This window comes from Cryptomeria japonica, chromosome 5, assembly GCF_030272615.1.
Source record: "Cryptomeria japonica chromosome 5, Sugi_1.0, whole genome shotgun sequence".
Lineage (NCBI taxonomy): Eukaryota > Viridiplantae > Streptophyta > Pinopsida > Cupressales > Cupressaceae > Cryptomeria > Cryptomeria japonica.
Genome location: NC_081409.1, coordinates 597,368,797 through 597,390,635, shown reverse-complemented (window position 1 = coordinate 597,390,635; position 21,839 = coordinate 597,368,797). Strand labels below are relative to the sequence as shown.

The window sequence follows — 21,839 nt, the reverse complement described above, 5'->3', positions numbered from 1 at the left end:
AATTTCGCTCTGGACCCTTTGGAAGGGTCAGGAGCGAAATTCCTCCTTGAGCTCAAATCCTGACTTCATCTTCATACTTCTATCCTTCACACAAGTGTTTTCACCTTCATTCAAGCCTAGGAAAGGGTTAGTTCAGAGTCTGGGTCAAGGTGGAGTGTCTTGTGGAGAAATTCGCTCTGGACCCTTTGGAAGGGTCAGGAGCGAAATCCCTCTTCTAGGTTCAATTCACCTCCTTTTCCACTTGACTTTGCCTTAGACTTGATCTTTGATTCATTTCCTCCCATGTCCTAGCCAAGTTTGCCCGACCCAGACCTTCAAAGATGATATTCCCTCACCAAGATTCAATGACCTCCGGACACAATAAGCAACAAGAGCAAATCTTTGGCCTAAGGGAGACTTTGAAAGAAACCCTAATTCTGGGGCCCCGTGGACTCACCCCGGCTCAAGCAGAGCCTGCCATCCTGGTAACACTCAGCACGCAAAAGCTAACAGACAAAACACTAAAAGACCTAGAAAGCAAACCCTAGAAAGCAAAAAGTAGGGGTCCCCATTTGCAATGGGGCGATGTGTGAATACGTCACAACACACTCTCAGGTAGTTGTGTCCGTTGGTTGACGGTTGTGTTCCTCTCGACAATCGTCGGGTTCTTTAAATATGTTGTGTACTGCCAAGGAAGGTAGTATGGTATAGTCAGATCAATTGTAATCCTTGGCTGACCATCTCTGGTCTTCCTCTTTGTTATAATTTCATGTGAAAGATACATTTTACTGTTGTGTCTAGTATGCATTTTCATTTGTATGAATTATTCCTGTATTTAATTTATCAAATATAGCAGTAAAAATCCTCTAAAAGATCCCTAGAAGGCAAACCATGAACCAACTGGAGAACTGAAGCTGAGTTTGAGGTCAATTCTCCCAAAATAGCATTTAATATAAATTATTAAATAGTAATGTGCTAAACATAGGCCCAACTATTCAGGCTTTGAAATTGAAGATGCTGCATGCCAAAGCTGAGAGGAGATTGAAGCCATGGCCAACTGCCAAAAATGGTGGTTACTATAAATATTAATTGCTAAAATAGTAACTTACTAAAAATAGTAAGTTTCCCAATTGACCAATCGACGTTGAAACTAACTCTTACTAAAAATAGTGACTTACTATAAATAGTAAGTTTTGGATAAGTTGTCCAAAATCACCCTAGAAAGTGTCATTTATCTCCACTAACCCGTCTTGCAGCATCATAATACTCCCCTAACCATGTTGGTGCCAACCTAGAGATCAGCACTAGCCGTACTACATTATAGGCAACTCAAACTGGAATAATATGTGAGATAAAACCTCTCTTTAGCTTATATGGGAAAGCTCCTCGAGATCTAAAACTACCCAAATTACTATGTTTTAGACAAAATACACAATTTTGAAGAATATACACTATTTTCTTTAAGAGGGTTTTGTATAAATAAAATAATTGCTTGTCTTTTGCCTCGAGTATGACTACAGGACTAGTAACAACTCTTGTCTCACTAGTGAGAGTTTTGACATCCTAATAAGAATTGTTAGTTTTTGAGCCTTGAGCCTCACTAGCTCAAAATAAGATTAAGCATAGGTGGTCAAATTGCTGATAATGTTGCCATGATAATTTTATAGCGAGACTCTAGAAAAATAAGAGGGTTCATGCAAATCCATGGCTCCAACTTAATAAGGCCTAGCAATCTTACACCAAATTTAAAGTGATTTTCATGCTGTGCAACAGACATTTCATATATTCTTTGAATGAGCTCAAGATCAGTAAACACCATAGTTACTCTGAGAGACAGGGCTACCAGTACTGGTACAGCAATGGGGATACCGATAAAAGTAAGGTTTGCAGGCAAATGAATAAAGAGATGGCTTTATTATATATAAATGTAGTCTCCAGAAATTATGGTTATGGGGCCAGGTATGCAGTCCATGTTCCCATAATTGAGTTTCCTGGCAACCATGGTAACAACGGGATGTGGGATACTCTCTGTGGAAGCTACCCCCTCTAAGGAGATTTCTTCCTTTAGGGGGCTGTCTTTTCTGGAGAAGCTGAATATTCTGAATCGGGAGTGGCAGGCCGTGAAGGGCCCTAGTCTTTAGGAATCAGTTTTTGGTTTCTGTGGTTCTTTTTGGTCTTTTCCTTGTCCTCGTTTGTTTTTGTCTGGTTGCTGGTCTTTTTGCTGTGTCTGGTTGTCTCATTGCTTGTGAAACCCCTCTTCGTTGCCTGATAGCTGTTATGTATAGGGTTCGGGCCCAATTCTCTATTTACTTAATCAGAACAACAGGATGTGGGATGGGATACTGATGTCAAGGACAATATAAATAGGCAATGACCATAGTACAGGCTTGATGAGTTGCATAGGGCTGGTGGAGTAAGTCACTGTTGTGTTCTAAGGTGAAGTAATATTGCCTGAAATGACATTCATGGGCATTTCAATCTCAGATAGCATGCCTCATCACTTAATGTGGAATTCTCAAGCAGTTGTAATTCTGTGAATACTAAGATGTGAAGCAATTTCCTATATCACCTCTTAAATATTGTTTTGGAAAATGATCTGTGATTCACCATTAGTGACAATCTAAACCAAGGCTTGCTGATATTGATCCAAATGTCTGGCAATGGTTGTGTTTGTTACTTGAATGGGTGGTAATCAGTTGGTATTTGAGAGAAGGGAACCTACTAAATGCAATGTGTTTGTTGTGCATTCTATTCAAAATGGCAAAAATATCAACCCATTGCAAGTGTCCAGGTTATTTTCTGTGATTAGTTTGTGAATCTCACCTGGAGGAATCTGTTTATTTACTCTACACAAGTATGTATCACAGGCTATGCCTCTATTGAATTACATAGAGCTACGGACACATAGTAGTGGATAAAGGAATTCAATCTCAGTGCCCCTATTTAATTGCATAGAGATATGGATGCATAGTGGTGGATAAAGGAATTCATTCTCACTAATAATGGTCCATGTTCTAGAAATTTCTATGTAAATTCTGTAATAGGTAACTGCTGCTCTTCATTTGCATTTGGGATGAAATTTTCCGAACAAACATTACACATTTTGTTGGAATTTTTGAATTAGACTGACTTATGCCGGAATGAGAAAAAAATATCCTACACACCACATTCAGTGTTCTTAGGCCTGTTACTCATAAATTTTATGTTTATCTAGGATTAGTTTCAGTTGTCCTTCTCTAAGATTGCTTCTTGTAGAATGTTTTCAGGAAATGTGCCACGACTTCTGCTAAGCCCCCTTTTTTTTTCCTTTCGCAACTTTTGACTGTTTCATTATTTCTAATTACTCTATATTAGTTAAGGAATAAAGAAAGGAGAAAAAATATATGTGAACTTCCACAAATGATCAAATTTAGTCAACAAGACTGCAAAGTACAATCGGTTAAGACAAGGGATTGTCCAAATGATACATATTATTAATTTAGCAAGAAAAGTACCGAGTATTCTTAGTTTTGATATATGAAGTCATTCTCTCAGGTGGTTCCAGTTATGAAGAATAAAAACATGGTAAAAAATGGGCAACCACTGATAGTTCCAATTCACAAAACAGATATTATAAAAGAGAATTTGAAGTTGTGTGATTCCATTTTTCTTGGATTAACAAGAGATGAGAACACTCCTGTCTTTGCAATTGATGTGGCTGATGTTTTAAGGTAATCCTATTGCCAGTAATGACTTTATTATTCATTTATATCTGCTTAGATAATAGAGTAATACACTTATGCTTATTGCTATATCATTCTAGAAGCTCAGATTTTAGTAATTAGCCTGATGGTCCCAACATTCGTTCCTGTTTTTTCAAATTGGTTGATACTATAAGAATAAAAGGTGAAGATTAGATAGCTCCCATTGAAGAAATTGCTAACTTTTCAACAGTGCAGAAGGAAGTAAACCTGCTTGGTTTGAAGGGGTAGAACTGGTGGACCTTCGTAAATATGGACCCAACCTGAAGACATCTGAAGCAGGGCTTCTTGCTTATGCAAGGGGAATGATTGAGTGGCATAATAAAAATGTAAGATGGATTTTTCTTGCTTCTATTGCCATCTACTATCATTTATTTCTCAGAAATTTCTCTTGACTTGCTTTTTCTTTTTATTAGAGATTCTGTGGCTGTTGTGGTACAAAGATGGTCTCAAAAGATGGTGGGCATTGCTTGAAATGCTCGTTGGAATCGTGTAGCACTGTGGTATATCCACGTCTGGTATGTGTATATATTCTAGTGGTTAACAGTGTGCAAACAACCTGGTTGACTTATATGTTTACGAATGTTATAAATTTTGATCTCAAATTTTATTGTAACTATAAATGCTTAGATGTTTACCCATGTGTCATATAAATAGCATTAAAGAGAACTATGCCATATTAAATCTATTCTTTAGAACCTTGGATTGTTCGCATTCATCAATGGAATGGATGCTGCTATGCAGGATCCCGCTGTTATAATGCTTGTTGCTGATGGCGATTATGCTCTTCTTGGAAGGCAGGTGAGGATCAAATAGAAATATATATATTTCTCCTTTAATAGTTAAATTGCACCATTTCAATTTTTTTGAGTCTGGTATGAAAATATTTATTCCCATGTTCCATGGTTGTAGTGTGATACAAGGATAGTGGTAATATTTGGGGAAAATTATCAAAATGCTGGCATCCTATCTGATCTATGAACCATGGCTCTGTAGCTAGCTGAATAATTGGAGAGACAATTATATTACTCATTGCAAGAAACAAGATTTGGATTCTTCTCGTCCTTTATATGTAGTTTGTAACTCTTCAACTATTGCAACCTCTTATAATGTTCAATTAGGCTTCCATTTCGTGTGACAATTTGGAAACTATATGTTGTCTCAACTCATGTATGTAGGTGTAGGGAAAGCTGTGCATAAAACAAGTTGGATTTCTTCACAGAAAAGATTGTTGTTATGACAGGCAGATTTTGTGGTAAACATGATCATGTTAACAATTCCATTCCAAGTAATTGGATTTTGTTTTTGGCATGATTGTCATAGCATATCCTAGGGTTTTGCTTTTATGTGCAAATTTTTGATGGAGGATATTTAATATATCTGATTGTTATAGCATATCCTATGATTTTTCTTTGCATGATAGAGGATATTTAATATATTCTTTAGATGGATGTTACTTTATTCGTGTAGGCTATTTTATCTTAGCAAGATTAATATACTTTCCTATGAAGAGCCATTGCTAGATTCATGTGGATATTGATGGGGACATGCTTTTGTTACTAATTAGTAATTAATGATATTTGTTTCGATTTAATGCAGAGTAAATGGGAATCAGGTCGATATTCTGTATTGGCAGGCTTTGTTGAAATTGGAGAAACATTTGAAATGGCTATAGCAAGGGAGGTAAAAGAAGAGGCTGGCATAATTGTAGACACTAACAGCATAAGGTACTCATGATATGCAAAATGTTTTAGTTGTGTTGTATATACATGCTGAAGTGCTTATTTTGTTTAGCCTGTTATAAAATACTGAACTTAGTCGTTGCTTGGCACTGTTGTTCTTTGTAGATATGTTTCTACCCAGCCATGGCCTTTTCCATCATCTCTTATGGTTGGATTCATTGCTAGTGTGGAGAAAAATGAAACTTCATCTTCAAAAGGTTCACCATTACCACGTGAACATGTAGTGCCAATTGAGAATTCAAGCCTCTCTGCTATTCTTGGAATCAATTCCTTGCAAAATCTTTTTGTAGATGGAAATGAATTAGAGGTATTATTTTGTGTTAATTTTAAAGTATGTGCATGCATTGTTAATTTGATTAATATACACTTGATTAGTCTACTAGATAGAGTTTCTAGCTATGCACATCTACATTTTAGCTCTCTTCACTGGAGGTGCATAGTAAGTTGGCAAATTAGTAATGTATTATATTTTCATGGAGTACTATGCATGCAATAATTTGGCACTTCTAGATGGACAACAGATTTTTTTAATGCCAAAACTCTGCTAGAAGGCTTAGAGGCTGCAACAAAGTTTAATTAAATGAACCATTTGGTAGCAAGGAAAATTGGAAAAGCTAAACATTAAAGGTATAAGGGAGATTAAAAATCTGATGGGAGAAGCAAATAAAACAATGATGTATCTTTTTTCTATTACATTGCTGGGACTCTGTGCATCAGCAACTCATTCTTTCCTCTTAACTTTCACTTACCACTGTGCACTGGGTTAAATCAGCTGTGTTATTTTATCCTTGAATTGTGGTGTGTCCCTCTGTTGCAGACATAAACTTCTGGTTTGTTAGTTCTTATGAGAATTTTTCACTTGGGAAAAATTAAAATATGCCCTATAATGAAGACTAGGGGTAGGAAGTGATATAGAGCAATTTAAAAAGCCAGTAAAAATGAAGAACTATATATAGTAATATAGCTCAACGTTTGGACAGAACAGGGGTGCAGCATGTTAGTGGAATTCAAGTTACAAGTGCCTTGTTGGGCATAAATAAGAGTAGCAGCAACATTATATTAGTTGGGGCAATTTTGTATTGTTCAAATGTTTAAAATCAAATATATTGGCTGCCACATTTAAGGTAATAAACAGCAGCAACAATCTTGCATTGTTTCGTCCATTAAGTGGCTTGCTCCAGCTCAGCAAATAATGGATGCAAGAATGTCAAAAGTATGCACAAAAGGTGAATTTTCCATGTAAATTTGTATGGTGTGCAGCTTACAGGAACAAGAAGGTGAAAGACTTTGGAGAAGAGTGGAAAGGACTGCGACATGGTTGATAATTGTGCAGAAATAGGATGTAAGCATGATTCTGATGTGTTGGAAATAAAATATTACTTCATATGTGGCCTGGAATGAAGTAAAGTATGCCAAGCACAAGCAGTAAAGTAAATTAAAGCGTAGATAAATAATAAGATCTCCCAGCACAAACGATGCAAGCGAATTGTTTGACAAAATGCTTCATGAAGCATTGGCCTCTGGATTGCACAGGATATTATGTAAATTTGACGGCAGAGATTTTATTGGGGAGTGGAAAGGAAACCATATGTGTGGCAGAATAAATATCTAATGTCTAGAATGTGTTAACCTACTATTCCTCGGCATCACAATACTTTACATCACTAACTGCTCCTTTCTGATGTGTTTTCACTTGCTGATAGATTACTGTAATGCGGGCTCATAAATTGAGGTTATTTCATTCCATTTTATTTGTATTGAGGGAGGTGGGCCTAAGAAGCATCCAATGACGTATATGTCTTGGGCAGGTAGAAATAAACAGAATGCTTTTACTACAGTGCACAGTGTGAAATAAAACCTTTCCTTTACAACTCACTTGTTGATGGCTGCGGGAAGTGCGATTGGCATTATAAAAAGCATACCAAATGAACTTATTTCATTCTATTTCAATTGGAGGTGGGCCCCAATTAGTGTTTGGGCATTTTAAGGCCATTCTTTGTAGCCATGTTGGAGTGTAAAGTGCAGCTACATCAACTTTATTGTATTGAGCAAATATTAGTGGTTTTTTGGCCATGCTGGAGGAGTGGCGTCATGTATTGGAGGTGTTGTTAGAATTGAACTTGGAAAATCATTTTATCTTTTTGTAAATAAAGCAGATATAGCTACAAGTGTTTTAATTGTTTCAAGTAATTTTTAAATGGCCTCAAGACCATTACATGGAAAACAAATAAATCAAGTTTAAGTCAAGTGACATGGCATAAAATGATTGCATTACAAGCCTTCTTCTACATCTGAAGTGACTCCCAACTTACTATTATCATTTGACGATGACATACATGCTGTGCAATGGGCATTGTTAGAGGGAGAAAGCAAATAATTTTATTTCATTTATTGAAGTGTGCGGGGCTGTAGCGAGCAGCCCCGTTTGCTACCAAATTTTTTTGCACCTTTTTCCCGAACTTAGTAGATGGATATTTCATCGAACAGCTTATTTGCATACAGGATATGGTTTTCAGATTTGCTGAAGATAATGTTTATTGCAGGTGTTTTTGGTGCAGAGTTTTAACATTCATCCATAATGCTTGGTGCTTATTCATGAATCATATTAAAGTTACAATGCATAAATTGATTAATTAAACAGACCTCAAACAATAATCAGATATTAAGACACATATGCTTTCATACACAACCAAACTGAGAATTAAATTTTGCATCAACTAACAGATTACATGAATGATACTTATCAAATCTGACCTCCCAAAGTAGCTTCAGCAGCAGCCAAATCAAGGCCCAGCAGGAATTACTGACACATTTAGCAAAGGAAGTCTACTACAGCAGAAAATGAGCATTCAATGTGATCATTCCCAGCGGTTAGGACCAAGACCACATGTCCAGGAGGAATAATGAATATACGCCACACTCAGCAACAACAATACATCAAACTTTGTCTTATTTGAAATATTGACTCCCTTGCCTATCGATTCTTCTTGAAGTCAACTCCTATAATCAATGCCTTTCCTTATTAATTCTTGAAGTGGCTGGAGATAATTATGATCATCCACGATTCCTTTATCCTTCTAACACCAAGCATACTGATTTAACTACACTCAAGTCCCTTTACCTTAATTTTGACTCCCCTTTTGACTCTCTCAAAAGTCTTTAGAATCCCTATCCCTTATACAACTGGAAAATGGTGTCTAAAACAGAAATGGCAATTGGTGTTAGTTGCCCAGAAAAGACTCCAAAAATCCCACAGCTCATGACTCATCAACTTGAATGAATAATCAGCTCCACATCGCCTATATCCTATATCCTTGTTTGCTAGTGCCCAACTGAGAAAATTCAACGCCTAGATGAATCATACCCATAACAAACTTTTTTTTGTCTCTTCTCTAATTTGTCTTCTTATGATTCAATGCCCAGCAAATACTCAAAACACCATTGGAATATAAACCTCCAGTGCCCAGTTCCATAAACTCAGATTTAAATACCATAAGAAAGCCCCCCTTGTAATTTTCTATACCCATCAACTGATAAAGTCGGCCAATATTATGAACCGAAGAGTTCACAATAAATTATTCAATGTCTTCAACACACACAAGCAGCTCAAGGACTACCTCAAATCTGAACTCGCAAACCAGTTAACTGAACAAAAAACAACTCTTCAAATCTAAATCCCCGAATTACCTTTCCACACAAGCTGAGACTAGTGTGAATCTCACTGGAATAACCAGGGTGGATCTTTCACCACCACATTTATTCTTCTCCAAAAGAGTTTCTGTCTTTCAGAAGGCTAATTCGAACCAAGTCCAATTCCCAAAACCCCAAGGGTTTCACTAGAGAGAAAACAACAATTTGCATGATACCAAATGAGCTCTCAAACCCCTTTTTATAAGCTTTTCTAAGAACTTTTCAGGAAACAATTATACAAAATCATTTTATTAATTTATTAAGCGTTATAACTTATAACCCCAAAAAGTGATTTCATTTCTTTTTGAAAATATTTTTGGCACTTGAAAACACTTTTTAGCATCCCAACATTTAAAATATTCCATTCTATTTTCAATGAGCTATAATTTTGAGGTGTTCAATACATTATTTTCATCAAAATGGCAACCTTAGTAAATGTAATCAAATGTAGCTCAAAATTACACCCAAGTAGCAAAAATGGTTGAAATGCATCAGAATCGAAAATTGATTGTGCAGGAGTGATATCGATGACGAATGATGATAATCAAACCCGATCGGGTGACTCACTAAAAATAGATGCTCCTTCCAAGAGTCTTGGAAACTTCATCAGAAGTTGAAAATAACATCTAAAAGCATCAAATAACTCACTAAACCATCTCACTGGTAACATCAAATAACCCCTTTGATCAAGATGACACACACCCATAAGGTCAATGTCAACCACAATCCAACAGAACCCGAAAAAGGGGACATTACATGGGCCTGTGGATATTGTACTAACTAGTGAGGCGCTATGATATTTTAAATTTATTATGTTATGGGGAAGATGGTAATGGTTAGACAAAGACATCTTGTTTTGTTAAACCATAAAGTTTTATAGGGAAAATTAGAACTTGAAGGTTTAAATTATTACCTTGATGGCCACCACTATTCAATCTTTTATTTTATAATGAAAATGCTCCTTATAAAGTTGAAACATGGGACTTTGAAATATAAGGAGTGAAATTATTTTTACATGTTGGAAACAGGAAGGGGTTTGAAGCCATTTTATGTGGAGATATAAATGTTGTGAGTTCAATTTTAGTAGGGGTGAAAATTAATAGATAAGGATGAAATCTTCAATAGAGTTGTATAGCCATGGAAGCACTTTTGTTGTAGGGTAAATTTTATGTTGGAGGGGAAATTTTATTTGCTTATAGGTCATTTTTAAAGTGGGAATTGCAAAGCATTTGGGGAAACTTGAAATTTTTTTTTGCACAACCTAGAATTTATGATCAACAATTGTGCAACACGATCTTGCATTTCCACCCTACAGTGCAAAGCAACCTTGCATTTCTGCCACAAATTGTAGGACCTGTTGTGTTGTAAACACACATGCTCCATTGCAAATGGGGACCCCCAGTTTTTTCGCTTTTTGGCTAGTGTTTTGCTTAGCTTGGCTGTAGTTTTTGTCTTTGACCTTTGTTTGTGAGAAGGGGTTTTTGTCTTGTCAATCCGGGAAAGGTTGTGTTGATCGGTCCTTGAAATGACTTAGAGTGTAAACTTCATCCTTAGGGTATGATCTGGTTAGGAATTCAAGTCTAGGTCCGTGAATAGGCGCTAGGATTGAGAATTAAGGATGAGATTGTAAAAGTTGTCAACATTGTCAATGTTTTCAAAGTTGTCAATATTGTCAATGTTGTCAAAGGTGCGAGAAATGTTGCAAAAGTTGTTAAGAAAGTTGTGAGGAGGATTGAGGCTTGAAAAATGGTTAAGGGTTGAGAATGAGGAAAATTTAAAGGATATGATATTTTGACAAGGAAAATTCCTTATTTTCCGACCTTGACAGGAGGGGAGACTAGGGAAATTTTATAAAATCCTTGGACAAAATGCAAAAATCAAATTCAGTCCTTATTCAAAATATGGAATTCCAAAATTAAAATGCAAAGTGCAAAGTTCAAGTATGGTTTCTCATTTAAAATTCATTTGTCCTTAGCAAATTCATGGATGTCCTTGACAAGTTGATCATTGCATTTTCTTATACATGCACAACTTGGAAGTCCACCTCAAATTCCTTGACAATCCTTATTTAGCTCTTGGAAAATTTAAAAAGTCCTTGTTTTTCCCTCATGATGGCTTGAAATTTGATCAAAAACCGTGTCTAGGTCTTGATTGCACTTGAAATTTGTCTTAAAGTCCTTGTACACATGGAATTCACGCCCTTCAAAGTCCTTGTACACCTAGGATCAGTGCCTACCTTGTCCAAAACAACATATAAAACCTGATTTTCTTTTTCATGCTTGGAAAATCCTTGTCCTTGACTGGGAGGGAGATTCGCTCATCCCTAGTCCCTAACACCACTTCAAATGTGCCCAGCATTTAGTCCCTGTCCCTCCATGGGCAAAAAAGCCGCTCATCCTTGTCCTCCACTCCCTCCAAAATCCGCCTTCATGTATACCATCAATCCATGCTTTCAATTAGTCCTTAAGCATATTCAAATCCCGCCTTACATAATCCTTAAGTGCACGTAGAATCCGCCCAGCATCTAGTCCCTCACTACACTTGAAACCCGCTTTGCATTGAGTCTTTCTACACCTAGAAAATGTACCCTAAAGGGCAGACCTAAAAAATGCAGGTCTAATTCGCATAGGAGCAGAGCAGAATTAACATTAAATGCAATGCAAATTGTGTTGGAGAAAGTGAAGCACTAGACCTCATATGTATAAACCCTCAAACCTGCCTAGACAGATAAGTGCCCAAGTTGTCCTTCTTGGAGATAAATCTAAAAATTGTAAATGCCAAAGCACATAATCATAGCTGACTTGGGAAGTGATTCCAATTAATTGCAAATAATTTAAGGACTAGGTCGACTTAGTGTGGGAATTACAAATTCAAACTAGTTGAATGCTATAAGGAGATCAAGTGTTTCATTTTAACATCAATTCATTGCATTTAAGGTGGATTACAAGGAGCAGGCCTGAGCAAATAAGGAGCAGACCTAAAGCAAATTAAGGGCAGAGCAAATCAAAATCAGAAGCAGATCTGAATCAGAAGCAGACCTAAGAAGGAGCAGATCAGTCTTTAGGTGGTGCGATTTTTGATTAAGAGAATCAAGTTTTAAAGAAAATCAGACTTGGAAGAAGAAATTGAGAGCTGGAGTGATGTTCTTACAGCAAAGGGTACTGATTTGCACCCCGATTTTGAGCAATTTCCAGACCTAAGGTGCATTTTCCAGACTCAGACCATCATTTCCAGATTTAAGGAGCAAGCAGAGTATCATTTAAACCTGAAGGTAGAGTTGTTTAGGGGTGGTTTTTAGAGATTTCCAGGTCATTTCCAGAATATTTTCCAACTTGAAAGCTGTATTTCGAGATTGGAAGATTGGGAAGGGTTTTAGGAGGCATGATTTTTGAAGTGTTAGTATTACTATCATATATTCCATGGTGCTTTGATACAAAATCTCTTTTTCTTTTCAGGTTTGATGCAAGCAATGAGGTGCATGGAGCGTAGAAAGAGGGACTTCACAATACAACATATGAGATTTCTCTTCAACATGTTCGAGGATGACATCAATGCAAAAAGAAGGACCAGCTCAAGGAGTTCAAATTCAAAGCAAGCGGATAAGGCTAGGAAGCGGATTGTTCCACACAAGGAGAACTCAATATCATGAAGGTGGACCGACACATCTAAACTTCATCAAGACATTCAAGAATATCAAGACATCCAAGAATATCAAGACATCCAATGAAAGTCCCTATAAAGACTTCAAGATATTCACAAGGATCAAGTCATGCGAGGAGGTGTTTTGAGACATTGGATCACAAGGAAGACTCTACATCGACCTTGGATATCCTTTGCAAATCCAAGATCAAAGGAAGGAACACAATAATGTAAAGGAGGAAAGCTACATGGAATACACTACAACAATGAGAGAATCAATGCAAGGGGAGGATCAAGTGTAATATCCCTTGCCCAAACTGACTGATTTTGGCTCAAGGAATATTGTCAAACACTTTGTATGCTGTCTTTCTCTATTCTGATTTTTGTATTTCAGATTGTTTGATACACTTTGAAAGTTGCCAAGAAATTTAGGAAGTTCACAAATGATGTTGACAATACCTCTTACAATGAACTAGTATGCGAGTGCAGTTCTTTTTGGTATTTTCAATGCATATACATGAAAACTAGATATGGAATGCATACCTACAGCCAACTGACATTTCGACAAACAACTGGCATGCAACTGTTATGCTGATCATATATGCTATTAAAAGGACATTTCGTCAAACAAATGGTATGCAACATATATCTTCTTTATTGAATTCATTCCTAATTACAATGCTGCTATGGATTTGCCAAGACTAATTGGCTTACAAAAAGACTACAGCAATGCCAAATCTGATTCTAAGTTATCACTTACAACAGCAAAATTATATGCCTAAGATTTCAATACTAACTACTAATAGTTGCAAGAGGAACCTGATAATAGTGATGCTCAATGATGGAGATGAAAGTTGCAATCAGAATCAAGCACAAATACTGTAGCGCGGCATTGTTCACGCGCACTGTTCATGCGCACTGTAGCAGCAAGAACAAACTTTAAAAAGAACGATTACTAATGGCTGCCAATGAATCTTCAGGTCTGCACTTGATAGTCCTCAATATTCTTCAAACCCTTTCTGTTATTCCTTTACTTTAAGCACAAATAGAACTCGAGAGTGAAGCTCTCCTGAATTGCCAAATTCAGTGGATATTTCACCACCTCAAATGGTTGCAACACTGAAGAATTGACGTTCTCCAATGGCTAACTGAAATCAGAAACCCTTTGCTTCTTCTCCCAATTTCATATCAAATGCAATTGACAATAATCCGATGATAAGAAAGAACCTCTCATGTTAATTTATTCTTTCCTTGTAGGAGCTCACTTACTTTTCTTCCCAATGTGGGATAAAAGGTTTTCTTATATTTGCACCTTATAATATTAAAGTGACTTTATTATTATAAGTTACTTTATAACTTTATAATAACATTAAAATATTTAAATAAATCACTTAAGTCACTTAAACTTTAATATCTCTTGAAATACTTGTCAGATTGCTATGCCGTCTGAAATAGGAATCTCTCCTCATAATTCCCCATGTGACCAAACACACTTTCTAAAAATAGAAAGGGTCCATCTCTATTACCCCCGACTTACTATACATAGTAAGTATGGCAAATGGAGTCCAAATGATATCGAACAAAGGCCAATTCCCTGAATGTTGGAGAAGAATCAATCCTCAGAAGACCCTCTAACCATCCACATTAGCCTACGAGGGTCCAATTATAGGCTAATCATTGGCTAGCATGATGTCACTAGCTAGGAGGGGACATCACATCAAGACCAAGACATTTAAGGATTTCACAACAATCCAAGGGATGAAGGAACTCAACCATGCAGATGAAGGTAAGGAGGACTTCATAACTTGTTGGGAGACTAGTTCAAGATCAAGGAAGTGGATGGAAGGATGATTCCACAATGTGAAGGCAGACAACACCCACACTTCAAAAATGGAGTTCAAGAAAATTACCAAAGGACTATTCTACAAGGATGAAAACAAGCTGATTACAATGACCTTGGATTTTCCTTGGAAATCCATGATCAACATGAGAACTCTAAACGTACAACAAGGAGAAATCAAAGTTTAAGTGATTGCATAATGCAGATGAAGGATTCAACTATACAAGATAAGATCCACATTTTACATAGCAAGACAAGATCGTCACAACATCAAGGAACTACAAATACAAGGATTCTGCATTATGAAGTCAAGAACCGCACCAAGGAAAGACAAGTTCAAGACACGATGAAGATGAAGGCAAGAGGACGTTCAAGACAAAGAATTCCCAAACATGAGAATGAAATGCAAAACATCACAAGAAGAAAGATTCCCAAACATTAAGATGGATAAGTGAAAGGTGATCAAGTAGGAAAGATAGTTTCAAAAGAGTTAATCACAGATAGAAACTTGATCAAGATGATGCAATTTGGGAATATGAGCCATCACATCAAGCGGTTGGACGATGTTGAGTATCAAGAAATATTGCTAGGGATATGTACAAGTTGAGGTGGGCCCTGATCATCATTGACTAGTCCAGTGATGCCAAGGCAACATGTCTAGGTGCATTGAACCTAACTTAGAAAAGGAGGAGCAAGTGACATGTGGCACTACATCAAATATTATTTATTATACCTTACCTCATTTCTCATTGGTCCACATTCAATGGACGTGTCCAAAATGTTGTAATGATCTCATTGGTCAAGTATTAAATGAATGTAGGTGGTTGTTGTAACTACCCCAAGGGGGTTTCTTTGAATTATGTCAACCGTTGGTTTCAAATCAATTTTGGCCATTCATTTGTAATCAAGACCTCTATTTAAGGTTTTGCCTTCTCATTTGTAAAGGTCAATAGTTGATAGTTAGGAGTTAGAAGTAAAAGTAGGAGGAGGAAGCTAGAGATTGTTGCCAAGACTCTATTGAAATCAATACATAACTTTCATTGAAGCTATGGTGGATCTTTGTGTTATGTTTCTACATTTTGCATGGTTTCTTGTTACTTCTCAAAGTTAGTCGAAGTTCATTGATTGTAATGGAGAAATGTGAAGATGTTTGATTGAATTCCGGTTCATACCATTTGTAGTTTGTTGATTGCAAATTGCAATGCATTGTTAGTCTGAACCTAATTTAGCACTAGTTCAATTGTAGATGTTCGTTTGGATTGCACCAGTATTGGGTATTTTGATGAATGCTTACAATATGTAAGTCCTTCATTACCTTTGTAGATTGCATTAATTTTGTGTAGTTATTTCCTCATGGCGAAGCAAGGCTTGATTATGGAATCCATCTATCTTACCACTATCCGTTATCATCATTGTTCATAGGTCTTAGCTTAGATTTCCTTAACCATTCATCTTTTGTCCTTTGTTTTCCAAAGTCAGTTTAGATTCCATGTTCTAGCAAAATGTAAGTCCCTTTGTGTTACCAACAAATTACATCATATACATTGAGTCTATCCACAATATAAAGTCAATTGTTCGCATTGTAATCCTTGGGTTCACCTTGTTTGATCACAAAGTGTAATGACCCCTAAAGGAATCTTGCTCAAATACAGTTTAACTTTTTTGTAATTGTGTCAAACAGTTTACTGATTTGCTATTTCCAAATATTTCAGAGTCATCAAACACATCTACGCATTCTTCCACATACACATTTTATCAAACATATTGCTTGAATCATTGGCTAAAGATTATGACTTTGTTCAGATTTATTTCAAGTTCTCAACATCTGACCTTGAAAAACACTTATTCTTGAATTGTGAGTTGTTGTTTGAGTCCGGTTATATATTTATTATCTATAGATGTTGAGCAAGCCACAATCATAGTATATAATGAGAGCACTATGATAATCCCAGTCTTATATAGCCTTAATCTTCCTGAATTTTCAGATATTTTGTATATTGACATTTTGACAAACACTTTGGATGCAAATTGTCTCCTTGTTTTTCTGAGTGTGTTTGTTTACAAACAAAGGTTACATTCCCAAACTAGTGTAATTTATGCATGATGCCATGAAGAAATTGATAGGGCAATTTCAAACACTTGTCATACGCCATATGGATAGTTTGATCATTTGGAACTTATGATATAAACACCATATGTGAAGTATGTTTGATGATATAAACTGGTATTAAAAGCTGATCATAGAATGGACTGCTGTAGCACTTTGGACTTGTGCCAATGACAAGAAACAGTCTGTAAATTATGAAACAGTAAAATACCATGCAAGAATGAAGAGGAATGCTGGTATGACTACAATATCAACGTTTGCTACTAGTGGGAGATTCCATTGAAGGTATAGCCATATTGGTGCTGGAAATCTGCACTGATTGTTGCAGATAGCTTGTGGTCAGTGTGAGTATACTGATTTGTATGAGTTATATTACTGAATGACTCCCTGAGATTAATGCGCAAGGAATAGTGAAGCTCCCCATGTCACATCCATTTAATTAGCCTAGTTTGATTATTGAATTATTGTGTATTAATTGTTAAGCAAATGGTTAGGAAATATGATTGGAGTATTGTAAGTGTACTAATGACACTCTCTTAGGTTGGAGAGAGAGCATCATCGAGAAGAAAGGTTCTAGCCGGTGAAAGGTAACCTATCATGATGGGATCGATTCACACACTCACTTAGACTCATGTAGTTAGGTTGCATGTGTGTGATTAGGGTTAACATTTAGGTTTCTGCATAGGATTAGTGGTATTACCTTGTAAATGGTGTGTGTGTGTGTGTATATAAAGAATGAAACCTCTTTATATAATTCTAGGTTAATTAAATAATTAGAAAAGCTCATGCAAGTATTACATCAAGAACCAAACTTAACACAAGAGTGTGCTATTCACAATATGTAGATATGTTTCAAATTCCATCTAAATAGATCTCAAACTAAGTGGGAATCGGTGTGAGAATACAAATAGCATTCCCTTTTATTTAAATATTATTTTATTAAAAATAATTTAAAGATAATATTATTAAAAAAATAATTATATTTAATAAAGACATTATAACCTATTTTATTTTATTTAAAAAATAAAATAAATAAAATAAACCAAAATATTAAAAAAATACTATTAAAAGTATGTATTACCTTATTACGAAAATAAACTTCTCCCCTCCACGTGCCTGAAGATGTTCACACAATCTGCATGTGAAGTTAACGTGGAGAAGTTGGCAAAAGATCGAGAAATCTGGCTACGTGTAGTTTTACACATGCCAATTACATTAGGCTGGAAAAAAAAGAGGAAAATATATAGTTTTTGGAGACTCTAAAACGAAGGGGGAAGAGGGAATGCAAAGAGGGAAGAAGCAGGGCATACAAAAATGTTTGGGGCCAAGCTGATAAAATGCCATGCCATATATTGAATCCAACAGCATGGATTGTCCAGGCAAGGAACTGCCTATTATGTATTGCAGGAGGCACCCATGCATTTGGAGAAGGCAATCAAGAGGTTTTCTTGAGGACTTGGGTGATTGCATGTATGTTGAGTCTTTCTTTAATTCTTAGTATAATTCTATTAAGATCATGGTTGTTTGCTTGACCTTTATTATTGTTCTTTTTGGTAACCATTAAAGGATTCCAAATCTTTCATCTCAATTTTATGGAAATGCATTCTTTGGCCCAATTGATTGGTATGCTTCACAGAGGTAGGGTTCCATTGTTATTAGTGGATACCTTAAGTGAAATCTTTGACCAAAAATTCCATCTCATCCTTAGTTAAGAGAATGACTAATTGCTGGCATAAATTTAGATTGTAAAGCCCAGTGGTAGGTTAGTTTAAATTTGTCTTTTCCTCTCTTCCTGAGTAATACTTAACCTATTTAAGAGCATTATATGCAATGTCTCTAGCAAACATGCCAATGAATCCCCTTTCATTCAATCTTGTGGTTTAAACATAGTTGTTTATCACCAAATTAATATCATATAATTTGACTACTTCACAATACATATAAGAGATGTGTTAGCAGTGCTGAAATACTATTAGCTTTTTAATTGTTATTTGGACTTTGCTATCCATTGATAGAGTTCATCCTCTACTTCAAATGAAATGTCATAAATACAACCTTACTAACATATTCCCTGAGAAAATAATCAGGCTTTATGATTTAAAATAAAAGTGATCTAATTATTATAGAATGCTTCTACACTCCTTATTCTATAAGTACCTCATATTTAGTTCATTTTAATCTTTTCCTACCAAGTAAGTTCAATTATTTCAATTAATTATGAGCAATGAAAACCCTCTGCATGGGTTCTATTCATATATCTCTATAGTAAAGGAAATCAGACCAGGAATTATTAATTTTTCTTCCTTTTAAGGAAGAACAAATTTAATTTATGAAATTCAGACATGACTGAAATACATAAAATTATAATGGATTCCAAGGTTTACAAATACAACATAAAGGTTTACTTAACTACTTAGAATATCATGAAGGTGGTAATTACTACTTCAATCAATTTCTTTAACACAGTTTAAGCAAGAATCCATTCTTTTTGTATTGCCAAATGCATTAATGTCAAGCTTGAGTTGATTTTTAAGAAAGTAAAATGGTGTTCTTACTTGTTGCTTTACATTTTGAAGAATATTTTAGTCTAGGTTTGAATAAAAAGAGAAATTTAAGACAAATGTGCAAAGTTTGAATTGATATTTCATTGAGGTTTCCAAATGGATCTGTATCATTGCTTTCTATGAATCACTCATTTGCTTTAGTGCACACTAGAGGGTTTAAAATTAATTTCGTAGTAATTTCTGATTGAATTATATATAGAGGGTTAAATATAGGTTTCATTGCCACTTCGTTCTGGCCAATGAACTTAACCAGCATGTGGGTGCAGCTGATATACTCAGTTCTGGAGTGGTATTTCTCCCAGCATCAGTAGAGAAATCAACCTTTTGAGTATATGACAATTGCACATGTTTTGAGGAAGCAATATTTTATTAAGATTGAGTTGGCTTATTTAAAACATCTTTTAAAAGTTTTACAGATATCTAAAATTTTAAAACTATTTTGTTGAGAAACCAGAATTTGGGTGAAGTAGTCTACAGGCTTGCAGAAAAATCTGCTCACATATGTTTGGGTTTCTTGCAAAACTATATAGGGGTTTTTATTCTTCACCTTTTCCCCTTTCCGAAACATATTGAACTTTTGATTTTGGCCAAGGCATGTGGAAGTTATGATGGTTTAAGCACTGACCCGTTTCACTGAAATCAGCAAAGTGAAAATTGACAAGTATTGAAGATACCTAATTTCAATAGGCATGAGAGTATTACAAGGAAATTTAAAGAATCCATTAGTTAGTAATAAGTATTAACCCTCCACCAATTTTAGAAGAGTTATATACTTGGGAAATAGCAAGTAAAGATGTTAAACCCCCATCTCTTATATCCGGTTAGTATTGAATGGATTAGAGAATTACATTTAGAATTGGAACTATTTTCTTGGTTAACTACCTATTAAATATTTTTGCCTTGGTATAGAATATTTGAGCTACTACGAGTATGGGCTTATCTATTATATAATGCATTATCCATCTTTTATAATTTCAAGATGACATAGTGAGATGATTGGCACATTCTATACTTAAACATTAGTCACGTTGATTTATATGCATATGTGTGTTACTTGATCTCACAATATGTTTATCAATAGGCGTGTGCATTTTATATACATTACATGAGCATATAGGTATGCTAGCTTAATAGTGATTCACATAATGGATTAAATTCCATCATGCATGTGACCACACCTTGCTAGACCATTTGTGATGGGTTGGGCTCTCCAGTGTAGTAGCACGGGGAAGCTTATTGCTTCATGGCAGGGTGGATATCACCTTGATGATGCTCTGTCTGTCTGTCTGTCTGTCTGTCTCGCTCTCTTCCACTCAGGTCATGAAGGATGAAAATGGAAGATGTTCGGTGATGCAAGTGTTAATGTAATTACCTATCTTGTGACCTGCTGATTGACATAGTATATAACTCTTATAGATTGTTATTCTGCTCATGCCAATTCTGAATGTGCCATCATGAAGTGTGTTGCAGTACCTATAACATAAAATGTTGTATTTTTTAATTATGCCAAATATGGTAAATGCACTTGCAGGAAGGGAACAGAGGAGGGTTTGCAATGCAAGTGTTAGTACATTTTCCCATCATACGAGCAACTGATTGATAGACTAGAAGATTCTTATAGATTACTTACTATTCTCTTGTAATGTCCTCAAATTTTGCTAAAATAAATTAATTATTTTAAAGTTGTCCCAATGAATTAAAAAGGATGACTTTATTTTAATTAATTTAATTAAAAATGACTTCAATAATTTTCGGTCAATTATTTTATGAAGGTGGAAATATAAATTTTGGGCGACACTTTATAATGGCTAAGTTAATTATTATGTCATGAGCGCCTAAGTTAATGTGTCTGGGATGCGACTTCCATATGGGACAATTAAACATTATAAGGCTAAATATAAAGAGGCCAATGTCACTCATAATTTGGAAAATGTTTGTGAACCGATGGTTTTCTTTTTTAAAAGAAGGTGATACAATTATTTTAATGCCTTCATGAAAACTTTAATGTTACCCGACTTATCTAGTGTGGCGGCTTTATTTAAGTGGGAAATATCAAATATTTATGGGAGTGCCTTATTCAAGTGAAATATTTTTAATACATGGAGTAAATTAGTAATGCTATGGAAGGGAAGAAAGGCAAAGTATAAGTCAAAATCGTGGGTTTGAGAAGCCTTTCTTCATTCACAATTTTACATTTTTGGAATGTTACCCCTTTCTCTGAAGTGACAGGACGAGCTCTTAAAACCCTAGGACGAAACCCCTCAGGGCAGCTCTTGCTCAGAACGAAATACTAGTCTATGGTTCAATGGCAGTGGTCAACTCGAACTACATATCAAGGTTCGAAGTAATGATTTATTAATCTTTGCAGGTTCAGCTGTTGATAAACACTGTCAATTCAAATATAACTATCAGCCGTGAAGTCTAATGTTCGAAGGGAAGTGCTGCTGGAGGAATATTGCCATTGCACTTATTTGACATAATATGGGAGATCGTGGCTGGATAGGTATCTCTGATGATTCCTTTTCAACATGGAGTTCT

At 35.7% G+C, this 21,839-nt stretch overlaps 1 protein-coding gene across 5 annotated transcripts in view; it reads left to right on the top strand.

The window, feature by feature from the left end:
• Positions 1 to 21,839, top strand: part of LOC131068759 (uncharacterized) — a 298,614-nt gene that overhangs the window by 109,579 nt on the left and 167,196 nt on the right. For all 5 annotated transcript variants that reach the window (XM_058004016.2, XM_058004015.2, XM_058004019.2 and 2 more), the window contains exons 4-9: positions 3,514 to 3,689; positions 3,913 to 4,048; positions 4,136 to 4,237; positions 4,464 to 4,520; positions 5,319 to 5,446; positions 5,567 to 5,768. In XM_058004016.2, coding sequence (XP_057859999.1) covers positions 3,514 to 3,689; positions 3,913 to 4,048; positions 4,136 to 4,237; positions 4,464 to 4,520; positions 5,319 to 5,446; positions 5,567 to 5,768 — 801 coding nt within the window. The remainder of the gene's footprint in view (positions 1 to 3,513; positions 3,690 to 3,912; positions 4,049 to 4,135; positions 4,238 to 4,463; positions 4,521 to 5,318; positions 5,447 to 5,566; positions 5,769 to 21,839) is intronic.